At 42.7% G+C, this 22,043-nt stretch overlaps 1 protein-coding gene across 4 annotated transcripts in view; it reads right to left on the bottom strand.

Annotated features, from left to right (window-relative positions):
* The window catches only part of Nek10 (NIMA related kinase 10), a 186,749-nt gene that overhangs the window by 65,291 nt on the left and 99,415 nt on the right, over positions 1–22,043 (bottom strand). For all 4 annotated transcript variants that reach the window (XM_040747626.1, XM_040747628.1, XM_040747627.1 and 1 more), the window contains one exon: positions 98–227. In XM_040747626.1, coding sequence (XP_040603560.1) covers positions 98–227 — 130 coding nt within the window. The remainder of the gene's footprint in view (positions 1–97; positions 228–22,043) is intronic.

The following is a 22,043-nucleotide window of genomic DNA, read 5'->3' as shown; positions in this document are numbered from 1 at the left end:
TTAAAAAAAAGAATAAAAAAAATCATTATTGATTAAAAAAAAAAAGAACAGGGCGTGGCCATTAGCTAGAGATGCCCTTTTCTTCCCGGTGGCCTACTTTAGTAGCCAAGGACAGCATGTTGGTGCTGCAGAAGGGAGGACTCAGAGTCGCCATCTGATAAAGGATGCAGCCTGCAGCCCAGACATCAGCCTTCTCTCCATACGGCTCACTCTTCAGGACCTCTGGGCTGAAATACATAAGAAGGATGTTATGGCATACTCGGGAAATAAATGGGCACTGGAAGAGATCCAATTTTCACATTGGTGGTGTGGATCTAAAAAGCAAGTAAACGGACATTAAAATGACTCCTAATGACTTTGTCCCATACCTATACATCTCTCAACCCTTCTCAGAGAAGTGTCTCCTTGCAGTAAACAGCAATTAACACAAAGACCCTTAACAGCCAATTTACAGATAATAAGAGACGGTGGGGTACCTGGCCCTAAATGAGAAAACATATTATACTCTTCCCCACAAAGCACAGGGATCTTAACAGAAGAGGGAACAGAAAGCTGGTTGTAAGAACCAGATGCCATAGATAATACCAAAGAAACGGTTGTTTCCAGACTCAACAGGGCAGATGCACTGACGGACTTATGCCTATTGTGACAGCATGCACAAGACCTGCCAGGATCCCAGTATAGAAGGGGGAGGTGGACACAAAAATCCCACCACTCTCTGGGGGAGGTACTAGCCTTTGATAGATGCTGGGAGAGACAGAGCTAGTTTTCTCTAATGGTATTACACCTGTTAGATCTCTACCACCCCACAGCAGACCCCACTGCCAAGACTACCTGGGCAACACAATCTGGACTGTATGGGAAAAGAAAAATAAATAATGAAAGAAGAAATCTCAGAGCTGGATGTGAAGGGATGGGAAGTGGGAGAGGTGGTTATGGAAGGAGGTGGGGGAGGGGATGAATATGCTCAAAATACATTGCATGGCACTCTCAAAGAACTAATAAAAATATTGTTTAAAAAACAATAGTACTTGAGGGCTGATAAGATAGCTCAACCAGTGAAGGTGCCTGCCACCAAGAATGATGGTATGAGTTCGCTTCGATGAAACACCATGCCAAAAGCAACTTGCAAGGGATGCAATGTATGTTGAGCATATTCATCGCAGCAATAGTAACCCTAACTAGGACACAGTTTAAGTACTACCATCCACAAACCACTCAGGTGCCACCACATGTCCTGGGGTCATATTCTTCTGGCAGAGGCACTTTCTCCCTAGCAGATGGAACTCTGGGTCCCAGCATCCCTTTCTGTGCGGTAGTTCTTGACCAGCTGTGTTCAGCACCCAGGGTGGCCTCCTGTTTCAACTGTGTTTCTAGCTTTGAACAATGTGGCTGTGGAAGTGGCCTTGTGCCAGGCCCAGGTCTCAGCTGAAGAGTCACAGAGTCATTCCATCTGTCCTTCAAGGAGCTATGTATGTATAGAACCAGAAGAAGATGGCCCAAGTCACTTCTCCCCTCACAGGCTGCCTGACCCTAACCCTAAAACCCTAACCCAGTAAAGACCTTTCCCAAAGAGCCCATAAACTAGGGCCGGAAGTCTGTGGACACAGAGGCCTATGTGTCTAACAATAAATGCTTATTGTTGAAGGTCATGGAGATTCTGTGATGAGTACAGATGAAGGATTACAATGGGAAAATGTGTGGATGTGGCCTCTTCCCTTTCTAGCCATCTGGTTATGAAGTAGGATGGGAGGGGGACCACATTCAAACACGCTGTGAGAAGTGATAGTACCCACTTGGGTACCTCTCCTGACAGTGCCATGCAACTTCAACAACCTGTAAGTGGCACTTATCTGAGTGGGTTTGTAGATGTGGCATTTTAATTTAATTTAGTGTGATGGGATGTAGCTCTATCAATGCCATTTAGCACCTTGTAACATGCAGTTCAGCTAGGAATTCAAAATATGAGGCACGGAGGTGCATGTGTGTAAGGGCAACACAGCTTTATTTTTCTCATGGTGTCTCTCGTCTTCCTCAGTGGCACCACAAGTTGCCACTCACAGGCCTGCCCTCTGAAGTGGGAGAGCCTCCACCTCTGGTGCCTGAGCTTGGCCACATGCTTGACTTTGGCAAAAGTGATGCATGAAAAGACTTGCAAGGTGTTCACTCTCTTCCAGCTCTTAAAATCCCTGTGAACATGGTCACACAGGCACCACTTGGCCCGCAGGCTGGGTGATGAGTAGCTACCTTCACTGCCCCTCCCCCATGCCAGCCATGAGGCTATAAAGCTTTAGTGAGCCTGGACAACACTGTGATCCACAGCCTTAGCTGGAGCCAAATGCATTTGCCAGCATAGAGATCATGGGTGGGAGTTAAACGATTCAAGCCAGGAAGTTGAGAGATGGTCTGTTCAAGTGAACTGTCCTTGAGGTTAGCTCTCTTTGGCCTACAAAGAGATGAGTAAGGTGCACAGATACGGAAGGAAGGCAGGGTGCGGTGGCTCAGACCTGCAACCCTGGCACTCAGGAAACTGAAATGGGAAGATCAGGATTTCAAGAGCAGCCTTGGCTACACTGAGAGCTCTGGGCCAGCCTGGGCTGCCTAGTGAGACAAAACAGAAGAAAAGCCACAAGGAATGTGATGAAGAGCCAACCACGTGAACATGTATCGGGCAAAGGATCCAGGAAACCAGGCTGGCAGACACGACAGTCAAATCCAGGACAGTGACTTCTGATTGCTAAACCACCCAGGCAGCTGTATTTTTTATGGTATCCCCAGCACACAAATGTGAGTTCTGTGGAAAAGGCTATTCATGTATTTTTCATCTTCAAAAAGAAATCAGCCTTTGGGAAATATGGCTAAAATAATACTTAATCACTACATGCAAATATGTCAGATGGCAAATATGTGTGTGGCTTTTGTTTAGACAATAACTATAAAATAATTCATTGTCTTGTGAGTTGAATAACTGTAATTTAATTTGATTTCTTGTGAGTTGAATAACCTTCAATTTCTAGCAATGCTTTTGTAGAAGTTAAACAGCACATACACAACACATTCATACATACACATGCATACACACACACACACACACACACACACACACACACACACTACCACTCCTAATTTAAGATGGACTTTTCAAAGACAAAGGAGCTGCAAAGTGTGGAGCTGCAATGATACAACTTTATGAAAATGTTTCTCACATTGAGTCTGAACTCCCTTGGCCCTCAGAGCCAAGTTGATAATGCACCCCAACATCACTTAAGACTTGCTATCCCACGGTGCAACAGTCTGTTTGACTCTAGCCTTTGAGAAGAGTGTAAGAGCTAACCTTACTTCCCTCTAGTCCCCCACGAAATCAGCTTTTACAGCATAAGCTAATGCCAATTTTAATCTCAAGTCCACTTTCTTCTGAGCGCTGGCTCTGAGAGACATATGTGCACGTGTTACAGTAGCAATGATGAAAGCAGAGAACAGCTTGGAAACACCCTACAGACAAAGCTTGTGTTGCCAACACTGAGTGCTTCCAGGTCAGCTGGGGTCAGTTGGAGCCAGTGACTAAATCTCTGTAAAACTCTGATAAAGATTTTTGTAAAGTGTGCAAAAACTGTAGTCATTGTACTTTATATGCAATAAAAAAGTACAAGTAAACCAAAAGGTAGTGTAGAGTTGGATACATGTCGAGGAGCTACATGTATAGTTCTGAAATATGCAAGTAAACACATAAACATAACTCAAAGCCAGCTGCCTCTGAAGGGAGACTGGGATACCAGTCTCCTGAACCACAGACACCACACACACACAGACACACACACACACACACACACACACTATACATCATACTCACCCCACCCCATACCACACACACACACATACACACACCACACTATACCACATCACACACACCACACTATGTATATATATATGTATATATCCACACATCCCATGCCACACTACACCACACACATTGCAAACACAAAACACCACACATATAACACACCATATATATGCCCACACCCTACACACCACACCACACCACACACATATGCACTCATGCAAGCAAATACATACCACGTCTGACATCGAAGGGTGATTTCACAGAGAGTAAAGGCAAAGGGAGAGAAAAATGAGAAGGAGGCTTGATCTAATTGAGAAATAAAGACAAACTGTTTCAATTTTAATTTTTCATGAATGTTCCCTTGCTGATATACAAACAATTAAGCTGCTAATTGCAAGTAATTCTTATTTACTTGCTAAACAAGGAAAATAAATGTTGGACCTCAGTGAATGTCAAAGCATACTAGACCCGAACATTACGATAGTTTTTAAATAATTCACTTTCTTCTCAGAGGGAATAAGTGGACAAAATGAGATGACCCATGCTGAAAGCCTGGAGGAAGTGAACTTTTCCACAGTTGTGACACTCAGGAGCTAAAGTTTCACTGTTCTCTCTCTCACACACACACACACACACACACACACACACACAAACATGCTCACACACATGGGCACACACACACACACACATATCCTTCCCACAGAGAAGGATGAAGACTGGCATGAACCCTGCACAAGATGATGTGCACATGGATGAAACATCCAATGTTTTAGGAGCTCTAGGATGAAAACCAGGCAGAAATATACACAAAAATGACATGATATACTCAAGTTTTTTCCCACAGAAGTACAGAGTAGCTTTTCTGTCACAGTTGTACAACTATACCAGAACAGAGCAAGTCAATAGTTCATATCTAAAGCCTGGTTATCTATAGGGTATGTGGTGGGGGGATGTCATAGAATAGAGGTAGTCTGCTCTGAAATGGCTTATAATTGGAGACTACAGTAGGAACTCTGGTTAGCCTCATGGAGATACAGGTGGCTCTATGCACAGAAACACAAGGCCCAGCATCAACCCTCTGCTTCTGGTTCCATTCCTCAATAGAAAGAATCAGAGATCTCTTCAGGACTGGCTGGTTCTAGGACTAAGGTAAAAAACCTATAAGGTTATTCAAGCCAAAAGAAGCAAGCAAAACTATCTCATAATGAAAGGAGTATGTCATAGAGATACAGAGGCAGAATATGGTATTGTTTGAACAACAAGTAGCCTTATAATCAAATTGGCTGCCATTAACACATGCCATAGGCTACAGTAAACAACAGCTATTTCTTCTTCATAGTTCTGGATGGAGAATTAGAAGTCCTTGAGTATTGTTCCAGCTAGTTCAAGTTCCTAGTGAGGACTCTATGATAGTTCTTCCTTGCTGAATCCTCCTATGAGGCATACTTCAAGTGGCCCAGAATCTGATACAAGGCCTGTGGCTAATATTCTTTCCTAGGGGTTAGATGTAAGCAATATCTAACCTTTGTCCCTAGGTCACAATGATAAACTGAGGCATGATTCTTTCTAAGTTCATTTTCAGACATTGTCTGCAAACAATCTCTCTGGTCGGGCTTGCTGATGGATTACACTCCCATAGAAGAAAGAAAAAGGGATGAGTTCCCAGCTAAGTGTCCAGCTGCCCCCTGCCACCTGGCAACTCTACACATAGCTTATGGGGGAGGGAGGACAGAGGGAAGACTAGAACAGGAGCTCCATCTATTCAGCTATGGGGAAGCCAACCCTGCTGGGCAATGCTCTTCAGTTTGCGGGGAGTGTCCACACCTCTGTAAGTTACCCTTCGCTTATTCTCTGTCAGGAAGTCTGATAAATTGTCTTCTGAAAATGAACTTGGAAAGAATCATGCCTCAGTTTATCATTGTGACCTAGGGACAAAGGTTAGATATTGCTTTCATCTAACCCCTGGGAGAGAATATTAGCCACAGGCCTTGTATGAGATTCTGGGCCACTGGAAATATGCCTCTGATGGGAACTGGGGGATAAAGGTCTCCTTCTTAGTTGTTTTCCTGTCAAAGACATGAGGTAAATGACTTTTCACCCACATGTTCGACCTTGCGAGCTGTCTTACCACAGGCCCACAGTAGAACCCATTGATACTGAGCTGAAACTCCTAACACTGTGTGTCACAGAAGAGCTTTTGTCAGCTTCTTCCCGCAGGCATTTGTTACAGTGCTAGAAAGCTGAGGAACACAGCCCCAAGAAACCAGAGTAGCTGGGTGGTGGTAGCGCATGCCTTTGATCCCAGAACTCAGGAGGCAGATGCAGGCAGATCTCTGTAAGTTCAAGGCCAGCCTGGTCTACAGAGTGAGTTCCAGGACATCCAGGGCTACACAGGGAAACTGTCCCAAGGAAAAAAAGAAGGAAAGAAAACACAAAAAGAGAGAACAGAGTAAATACTTTTCCAAACTTCAGAGTTAAGTTTCTCTCCTTTGCTCAGATTCCTCAATTTGAGCCAGCGTTCGTCTAAGCTATCGTCCAACCCTCCATGCCCACCTTGAAAACAGCCTGGCCTTGATCTGCCATTGGTCACAGCTACCTTCTGTCTCCCACTTTCAGAAAGATTTCTCCAGCTCTGCCGGCCTTGCATACCTATGCAATACCTATGGTCTCAAGGTGGACTGACAGAAGCTTTGTCTGGATTACAGCCAGCCTTCTTGCAACAATCACTTCACACAGTCTGGGGTTTAGATATCTTACTTGAGGACTTGTTTTCCAAAAGTGTAGGGATGGGGCAGGAGCTGGTGACGTGGGAGAGGATGCCAACGTGGTACTCAGTTTGCTTTCAAGACAATGATGCTCCCTGGTATTTGACTCTCTGTAGAGTCCCCAGAGGCAAAATTGGAGACATGGCAATAGGAAGCCAACACTCTTGTGGGTTTTGGAATGAACATCACCAAGAGGCATACAAGGTCACAGCTTGGGAGAATAGGACAAGGAAGAGCCTCTTCTGGGGACAGTCATGTTCCTCTGGCTAGTGGAATACAGAGTACAAGTCGTGTGGGGGAAAAGAAATGAGTGGACACTTGTACCCAAGCAGGGTCAGGACTCATGTCCTAAGAGCAGAAAGGTCCTACTGCTCTAGACTACCTTCTCCAGAGAAACCCATGGGAGCATCCCCAAATGCAAAGTAGATCCCTTCACCACCTCCAGGGTCAGGATGTTTTTTCTTCCCTAAGCTGCCTTTGTCAGGGTATCTTATTATAGCAACAGGAAATGAACTAAAACAGGGACCACAACATGGACGAAAGGTGTTGAGGAAAGTGGGGGTGGTGACAGAACATAAGTAAGAAGCCACTTCAAGTCGGAGGATACAGCTGGCAGGGAGATGGAAGGAGAGGGAGGAAGAAAATCATTAAAAGCAAATTATGACTGAAAATGCCATAATACTGGGTGTGCAATTAATCAGTTACTTTCTGATAACTCTTGGAGCTAAGTTTTACTGTTCATGCCACCATAGAAAAAGAAGTCCAACCAGTCCCAGGCTCTGTCACAAACCAGCAGCTCTGAGGCACAGTGACAGCCTGGACTCTGCCACTGAGTTAAATGAGATGGCTCTATTACAACCTAGAGCCTAGGACCCCGACATCCACAGCAATCTGTTTAATGAATTTATAGGACTGGTCCTAAGGTACACACAAGGCCAGCTCTCTCTGAGGATGCAGACCAATTGCTCAGCCAGGGGACATCCCACAGCAGTCACCTGAATTGGGATGACCTGCCTCTCCTCTGCATGTCTTCCTGAGGAAATATTCCCATTCTCTCTCTACCTCCACCTCGGCTCCTCACCTGATCACATGTGTGCCTCAGTAGCTTGTTCCTAAACTGAAGCACTCAAGGATTCTGACCCTGCCTCCCACAGGACTTCTCTGATGATGTCCAGTGTCTCCTCTGCACCTGATGGCTCATGTGGATTCCTAACTCTTGGTGTGTCCCCCACTTCAAACTAACGACTCACAGCTACACCTAACCCTCTGGGTATCATCAGTTCGTCCCACAGAAGATGAGATTATACTGGATGCATAGAAATTTCTAAAGACCAGACTAGTCAAGATGAACAAGCAGAGAGAAATAGCTGGGCTGAGACAGGCCATTAGCTGAGGACTCTGGGAAATTAATGAAATTAGTTCTTGGAGAGAAACTGGAAGACGGTCAATGAGAAAGTAGTTCATTGACAATGCAATGATGTGGCGCTGTGGAAGCGGTGCTTGGAGACTTCATAAAGGAAAATGTCTCCCTAACAAATGTTAGAAATACTCCTACAGGACCCCGAAGAGCTTGGGACATAGTAAGGGCAAATGTTAGAAATACTCATACAGGGCCCCGAAGAGCTTGGGACATAGTAAGGGCCAAGTGTGTGGAGACTCAGTTCTTGATTGAAGTAATTCACCTGATAATGCTTTCATTAGGAAAAGATAGAAAAGGGATTTTCATACCCCACTGAGTGACTAATTCTGAGTCTATTAAGAAGTTCATTTGGGTCCTCCGGCAGCATCAGGTAAACAGGCCGGCTTCCCGGCCTGCGTTCCAGTGCCTGCAGATCGCCTGGGAACTGCACAGAGCTCCCAATCGTGGCGGGAGCCAAGCACCCCAGACTCAAGGTCTTCTCTCCCGCCAAGGAGACCAGGAAACCAGAGGAGCCAGGGAGACCAGGGGAGTAGCTGTTCCGGATCAGGTACAACAGGACCCAGCATAGGGTCCAGGGGACCAGGTAGGAGGCTAAGCGCCCCAGATTCCTGTTCTTCTTTCCCACCCACGGGACCAGCATTTGGACAAGGAATAGAAGAACCACCAGATTATTGGACTTGCTAACACCCACCAAAAGGGAACTCTGGTCCCCAGACCAGTAAGGGGCTCTTTCTGCACCCACTAGAAGAAGAGATGGGAAAGAGACAATACAAAAACACACTCAGCAACAGAAAAACAAATATGGCACCGCCAGATTCTAGAGACTCCACACCAGCAAGACCCCAACATTCCAATGCGAACGAAGCAGAAGAGAACGACCTTAAAAGCACTTTCATGAAAATGATAGAGGCCCTAAAAGAGGATATAGGAAAATCCCTCAAAGAAATGAGAAAAAACAAACCAAAAAATGCAAGAAATGGAAGAAAAAACAAACCAAAAAATGCAAGAATTGGAAAAAAAACAAACCAAAAAAGGCAGGAAATGGAAGAAGAAACGAAGCAAAAAATGCAAGAAATGGAAGAAAAAACAAAGCAAAAAATGCAAGAATTGGAAGAAGAAACATACCAAAAAAGGCAGGAAATGGAAGAAGAAACAAAGCAAAAAATGCAAGAAATGGTAGAAAAGACAAAGCAAAAAATAAAAAAATGGAAGAAGAAACAAACCAAAAAAGGCAGGAAATGGAAGAAGAAACAAAGCACAAAATGCGAGAAATGGAACAAAAAGCAAACCAAAAAATGCAAGAAATGGAAGAAAGAACAAACCAAAAAATTCATAAAAGGCAACAAATGGACGAAAACATAAACAGAATATTGCAAGAAGCAATGCAAACACTGCAAGGGTTGAAAACTGAAATAGAGACATTTAAAAAAACACAATCTGAAGAAAGGCAGAAAATAGAAAAGCTGGATAAACAGTCAGGCACTACCAATACAAGCATTACCAACAGAATAGAAGAGATGGAAGAGAGAATCTCAAGTGTTGAAGATACACTAGGAGAAATGGAATTATCAACCAAAGAAAACCTTAAATCCAACAAATCCTTAACACAAAACATCCAGGAAATATGGGACACCATGAAAAGACCAAACCTAAGAATAATAGGTATAGAAGAAGAAGAAATCCACCTCAAAGGGGCAGAAGGCATATTCAACAAAATCATAGAAGAAAACTTTCCCAACCTTAAGAAAGACATGCCAATGAATGTACAAGAAGCCTACAGAACACCAAATAGAGTGGAACACAAAAAAAATTCCCCTCGCCACATAATAATCAAGACCACAAACATACAGAATAAAGAAAGAATATTAAGAGCAGCTAAGGAAAAAGGTCAAGTAACATATAAAGGCAGACCTATCAGAATTACACCTGATTTCTCCATGGAAACACTGAAAGCCAGAAGGTCCTGCATAGATATTCTACCTACACTAAGAGACCATGGATGCCAGCCCAGACTACTATACCCGGCAAAGCTCTCAATCACTATAGACGGAGAAAACAAGATATTCCATGACAAAACTAGATTCAAGCAATATGTGTCCACTAACCCAGCCCTACAGAAAACTTTGGAAGGAAAACTCCAACCCAAGGAAGCTAACTACAACCAGAAAAACATAGGCATTAGAGAATCCCTCTCTACCAACAGGCAAAAGAACAAAGGGGTGAAATTCCACACATAATTCCACCAACAACAACCATTGCAAATCGAAGAAGGATGAGCAATCAATGGTCATTAATATCCCTCAATATTAATGGCCTTCACTCACCCATAAAAAGACACAGACTAGCAGAATGGATTCGAAGACAGAACCCTTCCTTCTGCTGCATACAAGAAACACACCTCACCCTCAAAGACAGACATTACCTGAGAGTTAAAGGTTGGGAAAAAAAATTTTCAATCAAATGGACCCAAGAAACAAGCAGGGGTAGCAATCCTAATATCTAACAAACTACACTTTAAAATAAAATCAATCAAAAGAGATGAAGGAGGTCATTACATACTCATCACAGGTGAAACCCACCAAGATGAAGTGTCTATCCTGAACATCTAAGCCCCCAATACAAAGGCATCCACATTCGTTAAAAAAAAACATTATTAGAACTTAAAACTCATCTAAAGCCCCACACAGTTATAGTGGGAGATTTCAACACACCACTCTCACCACTAGACAGGAATACCAGACAGAAACTCAACAAAGAAGCAAAGGATCTCATAGAAGTAATGACCCAACTGGGATTAACAGATATCTATAGAACATTTCATCCACATAAAAAAGAATATACCTTCTTCTCACCACCACATGGAACCTTCTCAAAAATCGACCACATACTTGACAACATATCAAACCTCAGCAGCTACAAAAACATTGGAATAACTCCATGCATCTTATCAGACCACCATGCCTTAAAATTAGAATTCAACTACAACACAAATTGCAGAAAACCTACATACTCATGGAAATTGAATAATGCTCAACTGCACCATCCCTGGGTCAAAGAGGAAATAAAAAAAGAAATTAAAGACTTCCTCGGATTCAATGAGAATGAAGACACAACATACCCAAACCTATGGGACACTTCGAAAGCAGTGCTACGGGGGAATTTCATAGCACTAAGTGCTCACATGAAAAAACAAGAGAACAGTTATACCAGAGAATTAACATCACAGCTAAAAGCTCTAGAACACAAAGAAGCAAACTCCCCCAGGAGGAGTAGACGCCAGGAAATAATCAAATTGAGGGCTGAAATCAATAAAGTAGAAACCAGGAAAACAATACAAAGAATCAATGCAACGAAGAGTTGGTTCTTTGAGAAAATCAACAAGATAGACAAACCTTTGTCCAAACTTACCAAACAGCAGAGAGTGAACACACAAATTAACAAAATCAGAAATGAAAAGGGGGACATAATAACAGACTCTGAGGAAATCCAGAGAATCATTAGGTCATACTTTGAAAACCTGTACTCCACCAAATTCGAAAATTTAAAGGAAATGGATGACTTCCTGGATAGCTATCACTTGCCAAAACTAAATCAAGAACAGATAAGCAATTTAAATAGACCTATAACCCCTATGGAAATAGAAGCAGTCATCAAAAGTCTCCCAACCAAAAAAAGTCCAGGTCCAGATGGCCTCAGTGCAGAATTCTACCAGAAATTCAAAGAACAGCTTATACCAATTCTTCTCAAAGTGTTCCACACAATAGAAGCAGAAGGGTCTTTGCCAAACTCTTTCTATGAGGCTTCAATAACCTTGATCCCCAAGACACAACTAAGAAAGAGAACTTCAGACCAATATCCCTCATGAACATTGATGCAAAAATCCTCAATAAAATACTGGCAAATCAGATCCAAGAACACATCAAAACAATCATTCACCACGATCAAGTAGGTTTCATCCCAGGGATGCAGGGATGGTTCAACATACAAAAATCCATCAAAGTAATCCACCATATAAACAAGCTGAAAAACAAAAATCACATGATCATCTCACTAGATGCTGAAAAAGCCTTTGACAAAATCCAACACCCCTTCATGATAAAGGCCTTGGAGAGATCTGGGATAACAGGGACATACCTAAACATAATAAAAGCTATATACAGTAAACCAAGAGCCAGCATCAAACTAAATGGACAAAAAGTCAATGCAATTCCTCTAAAATCAGGAACAAAACAAGGCTGTCCACTCTCTCCATACCTTTTCAACATGGTACTGGAAGTTCTAGCTATTGTCATACGACAACAAAGGGGGATCAAGGGGATACAAATTGGGAAGGAAGAGGTCAAACTTTCACTGTTTGCAGACGATATGATAGTATACATCAATGACCCAAAGAACTCTACCAGGGAACTCTTACAGCTGATTAACACCTTCAGCAAAGTGGCAGGCTACAAGATCAACTCAAGAAAATCAGTAGCCCTACTATATACAGATGATAAAAGGGCTGAAAAAGAAATCAGAGAAACATCACCCTTTACAATTGCCACAAACAACATAAAATACCTTGGGGCAACGCTAACCAAACAAGTGAAAGACCTGTATCGTAAGAACTTTGAATCTTTAAAGAAAGAAATTAAAGAAGCCCTCAGAAAATGGAAAGATCTCCCATGCTCTTGGATAGGTAGGATCAATGTAGTAAAAATGGCAATCCTGCCAAAAGCAATCTACAGATTCAATGCAATTCCCATTAAAATCCCAGCACAATTCTTCACAGACCTTGAAAGAACAATAATCAATTTTGTATGGAAAAACAAAAGACCCAGGATAGCCAAAACAACCCTGTTCAACAAGGCAACATCCGGAGGCATCACCATCCCTGACCTCAAGCTCTATTATAGAGCTATAGTCCTGAAAACAGCTTGGTATTGGCACAAAAATAGACAGGTAGACCAATGGAATCGAATTGAAAACCCTGATATTAACCCACACACGTACGAACATCTGCTCTTTGACAAAGAAGCAAAAAATATACAATGGAATAAAGAAAGCATCTTCAACAAATGGTGCTGGCATAACTGGAGACTGGCATGTAGAAGGATGCAGATCGATCCATGTTTACCGCCATGCACAAAACTTAAGTCCAAATGGATCAAAGACCTCAACATAAATCCAGCCACACTGAACCTCTTAGAAGAGAAAGTGGGTGGTACCTTTGAACGAATTGGTACAGGAGACAGCTTCCTGAACATAACACCAGTAGCACAGACAGTGAGATCACAATTAATAAATGGGACCTACTGAAACTGAGAAGCTTCTGTAAGGCAAAGGACACAGTCAGCAAGACAAAAAGGCAGCCCACAGAATGGGAAAAAATATTCACTCACCCCACATCTGACAGAGGGTTGATCTCCAAAATTTACAAAGAACTCAAGAAGCAAGTCTCCAAAACATCAAAGGACGCAATTAAAAAGTGGGCTGCAGAACTAAATAGAGATTTTTCAATAGAGGAGTCTAAAATGGCTGAGAGGCACTTGAGAAAGTGCTCAACATCCTTAGCCATCCAGGAAATGCAAATCAAAACAACTCTTAGATACCATCTCACTCCTGTCAGAATGGCTAAAATCAAAAACACCAATGACAATTTATGCTGGAGAGGATGTGGTGAAAGGGGGACACTCCTCCATTGCTGGTGGGAGTGCCAACTTGTTCAGCCACTTTGGAAATCAGTATGGAGATTCCTTAGAAAAATGGGAATAAACCTACCACAAGACCCAGCAACTCCACTCTTAGGCATATATCCAAAAGATGCCCATTCATACAACAAAGAAGTCTGTTCCACTATGTTCATAGCAGCTTTATTTGTAATAACCAGAACTTGGAAGCAACCTAGATGTCCCTCAACCGAAGAGTAGATAGAGAAAATGTGGTACATCTATACAATGGAGTACTATTCAGCAGAAAAAAATAATGGAATCATGAGATTCGCAGGCAAATGGATGACACTAGAAGAAACCATCCTGAGTGAGGTAACCCAGTCACAAAAAGAGAAACATGGCATGCACTCTCTCATATATGGATTTTAGACATAGATCTGGGGAGTGCCAGCCTACAATCCTATGGCCAGAGAGTCTGGGAAACAGAAACTTGATTTAGTGGCTGATCGAAGAAGAGGCAGAATCCCTTGGTTAAGTAATGAGCTGAACTCAAGAAAGCCAGTAACAGAGAGGGAGGTGTGATGATCAAAGAGATTAAGACTGGGCTGGTTTAACCCCCAGAAACAGCTGACAAGACAAAGGTTAACTCTTGAATCCCAGGCATTAGCCTAGGAATCCAGCATGGGACTGATCAAGACCCCCTGAATCTGGGTGTTAGTGAGGAGGCCTAGGGAATCTATTGAGCCTTGGGCAGCAGATCAGTACCCATCCCAAGTATACACACGGACTTTGGACTCCCATAGAACAATGTGAGGTGCATTCTTACCCTGAACTCTTGGGGAAGGGTCTAGGCCCTGCCCTATATGAAATGACAGACTATGGACACCCTCATGGAGGGCCTCACCCTCCCTGGGGGAATGAGGGGATAACGGGGGGGGGGGAGGGAGGGCACGGGAGGAGGGGAGGGAAAGGGAGAGGGACCTGGAACCGACTTGTGCACCAACCTTGTTTCTTATCTAAATTTAAACTGGAAAATAAAAAAAAATCTTGTTTTAAGAAGAAACTAAAAAAAAAAAAAGTTCATTTGGTTTCCAGGTATTGATTCACACTCCCATCTCGACTGAGAGCCTTCAAGAAAGAAGATGGGAGGAGGAGTATGGAGAGATGGCTCAGTAGATAAGACTGCTTGCTGCTTTTGCACAGGACCCATGTTTGGTTCCCAGGACCCATGTTTGGTTCCCAGCACCCATGTTGGGTAGCTCACAACTGCCTACAAGTCCAGCTGCAGAGGATCCAATGCCCTCTTCTGGCCTTTGTGGGCATGTACACTCAAATAAACATACACATAATTAAAAATAAAATAAGTCCTTTTTAAAGGAAAGTAAACTAAACATCACTGTAACCCAAACAGGAAATAAAAATATACATATGAAAAGAACATAGAGCATCTGCCCTAGAGCCAAGAAATCTGCACTGTGCAACCACAGAGACCAAGGGCCCTTGTGGTGATATTTTGTTTATGATATAACAAATAAAGCTTGCCTGAAGATCAGAGTACAAAACTAGCCACGGTCATAGAGGCCAGGCAATGGTAGTACACACCTTTAATCCCAGCACTCAGGAGGCAGAGGCAGATGGATCTCTGTGAGTTCAAGACCACCCTGGGCTACATGAGAGTAAATCAATCTAAAAGAGAAACAGAGTTCACACCTTTGATCCAAGCACTCGGGATGACATGCCTTTAATCCCAGCGCTAGAGAAGTTAAGGCAGGAGTGACATGGCTGGGCTGAGAGGGGAATATAAGGCAAGAGGAGACAGAAATGCATTGCAGTCTGATCTCAGTCTGAGCAGCAATGCAGTGAGGAGCAATCTAAGGTTTGGTGGATCGCCCCATTGGTCTGAGCATTGGTAGAGGTGAGACCTGCTGGCTGGCTGCTTTGCTTCTCTTATCTTCAGCTTTGACCCCAATATCTGTCTCTGGGTTTTTATTATTCATGCTACAGTTCCTCTGCTCTGTGAGTGCAGAATCTAGCTAAGGTGACATGGTAAATGCTATCTATAGGCACATATGTTTAATTTGGACTGTAGTCTATACAAAACTAAAGATAACTCAATTGGAGATTTAGTTACACTGTAAATACAATGTGTGTGTGTTTGTGTTTGCTTGAGATGGATAAGGTGTTGCTGGGAAATAGATCAAAGATAATCACCACGGTGAGATACAAGTTGATGAGAATTAATGAGGGGAAAGGAAGTGTATGTTTATGAGAAGGAATGGAGGTCTGGGTGCATCCTCTGGAAAGAAAGAACATACCACTTGGGCATCAGGTGATACCCAAAGCTTAGTAAAAAAGACTCTCAGAAGCATCATGAAAATGTCTTCATCCTTTCTCTTAAGACCCACTTATTATGAGTCCCACCAGAGCAGAAGGCAAAAGGCACCCTGTTCTACCCTGTGCAGGAGTGAAGACACACAGCTATCAGACAGGCAGGCCTCCACCACTGAGGTACCATTGGACTTCAGCACTGACTAGACAGGAGGTGGGAAGGCCTCTCCTACTCCTGGTTCCCAGGTATCTGTCTCAGTCCAGTGGGTAGTGGTGTGCTTAACATGGAGACAGGAGAAACAGGAATAAATTAGACCACCTAGAATATCATAGTCATGTCAGCATGACCCATGGCTGGGCACAGTGACGGCTGACACGTCTGTGTGTCAACAGTCTTTGTAGCTTTATCCTTGAGGCATCACTGTTGGTAATCTGCTATCACACTCTTCTCGGCTCACAGGCACAAGATGCCATCAAACAGATAATCAAGATGTACTCTGAGTATCTCTTGGATGTTTCTGAAATACAAACTCCTTATCAGGAGAAAGACAATTGATGTCACGGTTTCTTTTCCTGTTGTTGTGATAAGGAAAATATTCCAGGGACAGCTACAGTCCATCATGGCAACTAAGTCACAGGGACAGTTACAGTCCATCACGGCAGCTAAGATACAGGGGCAGTGCTCTGGGAGCTGGTCACATTTAATCTACAGTCAAGAGTTCAAAGCAAAGACTGCATGCATGGGCTCAGTTCCTTTTCCCTATTTTATACAGTCCAGGACCCCAGTCAGGGACTTTGACTGTCCTACGTAAAAGTTGCTAGAGGTGACAGTGTCTTCAAGCTATCCTTCCTTTCCTGCAGGCCCAGTTTGGATCAGTATGTGACCTCTCTCAGCTGCATCATCCAGGGCAACCTCCCTTCTGATCTCTGACATCCTTCATGGCTTCTTCCACCGGGTGTCACCCAGAAGTATGCTCATTCTCAGAACCAACACCCTCTAACCCAGGTCAGGATCCACCTCTGGGCAGAGCACTTCCTACCCTGCAAGTTTTCAGGGGTGGTCTGCAGCAAACTAACAATACAGACAGGCTTCACCACCTCCAGACCTCCAGACCTCCAGACAGCCATCCTTCCACTCAGTCAACAGACATGGTTACTGAGCAAGTAGTGTATAACTCATACTGCACAAGACTTGGCTGCCCAGGGACAAGCAAGGACCACATGCAACTCTGGCCTTGGAGAATGCATGTGCTACATACATTAGCAAAATACATGAAGTACTACAAAGAAAATAGACTACCTTGAAATACAAAGTTTATCTCATGAACTGGCATTGCCATGTTCTTTGGATTCAGAAAAGTTATTTAAAATGGGATATGAGTAATCATGAAACAAATGTAGAGGGGTTTTTAAAGACTGCATAACCCAGCTAGCCTTGAACTCCCAAGATGCTCCTGTCTCAGCCTCCCAGGTGCTGAGATCTCAGGTGTGTACCACTGTGGACAGTTGGCACACTGCCAACAAATATATTTTATTATTTTTAAAGTAATAAGGAATTTCTTATTCTATAAGACAGGTAAAAGATGCATTAAACTGAATGGTTACTATGCTTGCTCAGTAAATGCTAAGTGAATAGACCCAGACTCCACAGTTTTAGATGAAAGCATGTACCTTCATCAATGGAGAATGGAAGAGACACTGGCTGTGGTTTGAGGATGGAGAAAACCCCATCCCTAAGGGTCTTTCCTGTGGCAAACATCTGAGTTCTCACACTCAAACATCAGGCCTTTTATGTCACACACAAGACATTTCTGGAAGGTTGGTGATAAATGGAGGAAGGAATTTAAGCCTGGAAAACTAAGGGCCAGCATATACATGTTTGATCATGACTGTCAGATAGTAATAAACCAAGTGGCAATAGCACAACACAGCACAATGTCCACGGCCACCTGGTAAGGCATCATTATAGCAACTTCCCTAAGATTAGATGGGGGGATTAAAACAGAAAAGGAAACAAAGGTACAAGAGCCTTTCCCTAAATTGTTCCTTAGCATCTGTAATTCCAACCCAACAGGAGGTTGTTTTCTTCTGAGACAGTGGCCCATGGGAGGGCAGAAAACATAGCAAGAGGGTTGATTGCAAGTTTAAGGCCAGTCTGGGCTACAGAGAGAGACTCTCAGAACAACAACAAATTAAACTGCTGTGCTTTGCTGACATTCTGGTTTGCCACAGTTACCATTTATACCAAGTGACTACAAACTGAGGTTTTAAAAATAAGCAGCTGTGGTTCTCAACCTATGGGTCATGACCCCTTTAGGATGACATATCAGATAGCCTATGTATCAGATATTTACATGATGATTCATAACCATAGCAAAGTTACAGTTGTGAAGCAGCAACAAAAATGGATTTTTTATGATTGGGGGTCACCACAACACGAGGAACTGTATGAAAGGATCGAAGCACTAGGAGGGTTGAGAACCACTGGTCTAAGGGCATCTACCTACAGGATGGACTTCCATATGCCCAACTCCCTACAGCACTGTGACCATTACTCAGTATTTGTGAAAGTAGTCCCCCATTCTGTCTTTCAGCACGATCATTGGAGAGTATTGGAACAGAAGGGAACAAAGCACTTTACTCAGCTCCAGATTCGATTTCCTTCAGTGGAGGGGGAATGCTACAGTGATAGTCACGGCTCTATGTGGTTAGAAGGAATGCTACAGTGACAGTCAAGGCTGTGTGGCTGGAGGGAACTCTACGGTGACAGTCAAGGCTGTGTGGTTAGAGGGAATGCTACAGTGACAGTCAAGGCTGTGTGGCTGGAGGGAATGCTACAGTGATATCCAGGACCAGGACAGTTTAGTTCTCAGTTTTCTTTCAGAGTTCTAGGAGATGCAAAACGCAGCATTTTTAAAATTAAGGCCTGACATAAATTTACTCCAGTGCTTTTTTTGTTTCTTCTTTTTCTTGGATATTTAAAATGGTGGAAAGCGGGAAAGATAAAGATGGACCAAGGCCTGCAAGCTGTGCATTGTTTAGGGCACTTTAGCGCTAATCACCTCACGGATAAGAAAAGAAGCAGAAAGAGGAACTCTTCCCAGGAGAGATGCCCATAACCAATGAGAGACGGTGCTCCAGATAGAGTCATAACAAATTCAACACACACAAAATGAAAATGACTGAGGATGGAAATGAAAATGTTAATCAAAGTATGCCAACATAATAGAGCATTCAGGACAAGGGAGCGAAATCCCTAACACAGCTGTCATTTGCTGCTGGTGAGAGGGACAATTACAGATTTAGGAAGCTTACACAAAACTCCACAGAAACAAAGCAGTAAGGATTACACATACTAAATTCACTATTTTTAAGTATACAAGTAATTTTTAATAGCATACAATAATAAAATGTCATATATCACTTATGTAAATGAGGCTCTAGTGATTTGAACAATTTATCAGTATGTACTGAGTATTCACCTGTACTGAACACTCTGGTCTGAAAACAGAGCACATACTTTTGGAGGGATTTGTAACTTACATATCACCACCTAGTATTCTGAAAAGCACCCAGACTGACTTGTCTGTGTGCCATTACAAGACCCTTTTACATTACTTCTAGGCTTGATTATGTGACTGACCTCTGGCAGTAAGGTATTGGCAAGTATGATCAAGCAGATGTCTGGGAAGTGCTCTATCTTCAGAATTCTTGGTGCATTCTCTCCCAGATCCCAGTTCCAGAACTTTAAAGCCCAGTGGCAGTGTAGCCATGAAGGGGTCATATGGAAGTCAATGGAGTATACGGCTACCAGCCATAGGGGAGCCTGAAGCCAGCGCCTACCTCCTTCTCATGGCAACAGCACAGAATGGTGGGCTGTTCTCATTACGATCTTTCCAGAATGCAGACTTAGAGTAAATAAATGATCAACTCTCTTTTAACTCAATATATTTCAATAAATGCTATGTAATGAAATCTAGAAAAGATGTGAATTAAAGAAAATACCCCCACATAATGGATCAAAGACGAAATAAAAAGAGACTGTGAAAATAAAACACGAGGGCAAAATTTTGGATTATGCAAGCTATATGATATACTAAAAACTACCTAACATTATTTTTAAGTTTTTTTCAAGCCCTAAATAAGTGGAAAAGCATCTTGTGCTCAAAAATTCGATGGCTTGTTATTGCATAAACAACTATGTTGGTATTCTCTAGGTCTTGTGACAATCAGACCTTTAGAGGCATAAGGCACATTTACAGTTAGTTGATTCTATAGTAGTTCTTGTTAGATTAAAATGAAGGTTTGGTATAATTGTGTTCCTTTCTGAAGGCTCTATGGAGCACTACTTCCCTGCTCTTTACGGTTTCCAGGGAGTGGTCATGCTCCTCAGCTGAGACTCCCACTATTCTATCTAGCAACTACAATCAAATCTTCTTCATGGCACTCATCCTCACATCTCTTCTGCCTCATTCCCCTTCACTGTTGGACAACATATTCACATATGTGGACTCTTGGGAACAGGATCACTTTTCTGAGATTTAAGACAGCTGAATTTTGTGGAAATTGACAAGCTGATCCTAAAACTTATCTATAAACAATGAAATTCAGAATAGGTAAAAATATTAAAAAAGAAAAGAAATGTTGGAGGGCTTATGCATACCAGTATTAAAACATATTACAAAGCTATAGTTATTAACACTGTAAGGCACACATAAGACCACCCATATGGACAGATGAAATAAAACTGACAGTCAAACCCAAAATCTCAGAAAATTTGCATGGCAAAGACAATCATTCAACTTCACTAGTCACAAGGGAAAGCCCATCAAAAGCACAGTGAGATCTTCTGGTACACCACCCCTGTCACTACAATCAAAATGACAGATGATAACAGTCATCAGATGGTCTGTCTGACAATGTTGCTCTGGTGGTTTAAATAGGTATGGCCCACATAGGCTCATATATTGGAAACTTGGTCCCCAGTTGGTGGCACTGTTAGGGAAGGATGAGGAGGTCTGACCTTGGTAGAGGAGGTGTGGACCTGAGGGTGGGCTTTAAGGTTTCAAAAGACCTCACCAGTTATCAGTCAGCTGTCTCTGCATCATGGTTATGTCTCAAGGTGTGAGCTCCAGTGATGCTCTCTGCCATGATGGTCATGGACTCACCTCTGAAATTCTAAGTCTCAAATAAACTCTTCTGTAAGTTGTCTTGGTCATGGTGTCTCATCGGAGCAATAGAAAAGTAACTGAGATGCCACACAGTACAACAGGGAGAGAATAGCTGTGTTGACAACTGGTAGGACTGTGTATCCACAGGCAAAAGAGTGACGTGAACCTGCCTCATATCATATGAAGAGTTAATTCTAGGAAAGTCACGAACATGACTGTAAGAGCTAAACAGGTGAGACTCGCATAAAGAAACTTTCTTAGTGTAAGCACCCAAAGTGGTTAGTTAGTATTCATCATAACTAAAAAAACAGGATGAAGACAGTGGGAGAATCCACGACATGGGAGAACACATGTAAGTAGTACATAGGAAGTAAGAGAATCCACAACATGGGAGAACATATTAAACAGTGTGATGGCAGTATGAGAATCCACAACATGGGAGGATACATGTAAACAGCATGAAGACAGTAGGAGAATCACAACAAAGGAGAACACATGTAAGTAGTATTTAGGAAGTAAAATAATCCACAACATGGGAGAACATATAAACAGTATGAAGACAGTAGGAGAATACACAACATGGGTGAACACATGTACCCATCACATAACTGATATTGGTCTGATACTAAGAAAAAAGCAAAACCCCGTACATCTCCATGATTAAACACACCAGGAGACCTGACAGACAGTCAAGCTCACTAGTCATGAGGGAAAGTCAACCAAAAGTGCAACAAGATGCATATCATAACCACTGCTGTCACTACACTCAAAAGGACCAGTGATAACAGGAGTGTTGAGATGTGGGAAATTGGAGCCTTTATACACTTTTGTTAGGAGCCAAATGGTGTAGCCACTATGGAAGACAAT

The sequence above is a fragment of the Mesocricetus auratus genome, unplaced genomic scaffold, assembly GCF_017639785.1.
Source record: "Mesocricetus auratus isolate SY011 unplaced genomic scaffold, BCM_Maur_2.0 Super-Scaffold_100006, whole genome shotgun sequence".
NCBI classification, from domain to species: domain Eukaryota; kingdom Metazoa; phylum Chordata; class Mammalia; order Rodentia; family Cricetidae; genus Mesocricetus; species Mesocricetus auratus.
This window is presented reverse-complemented; position numbering and strand designations above follow the sequence as displayed.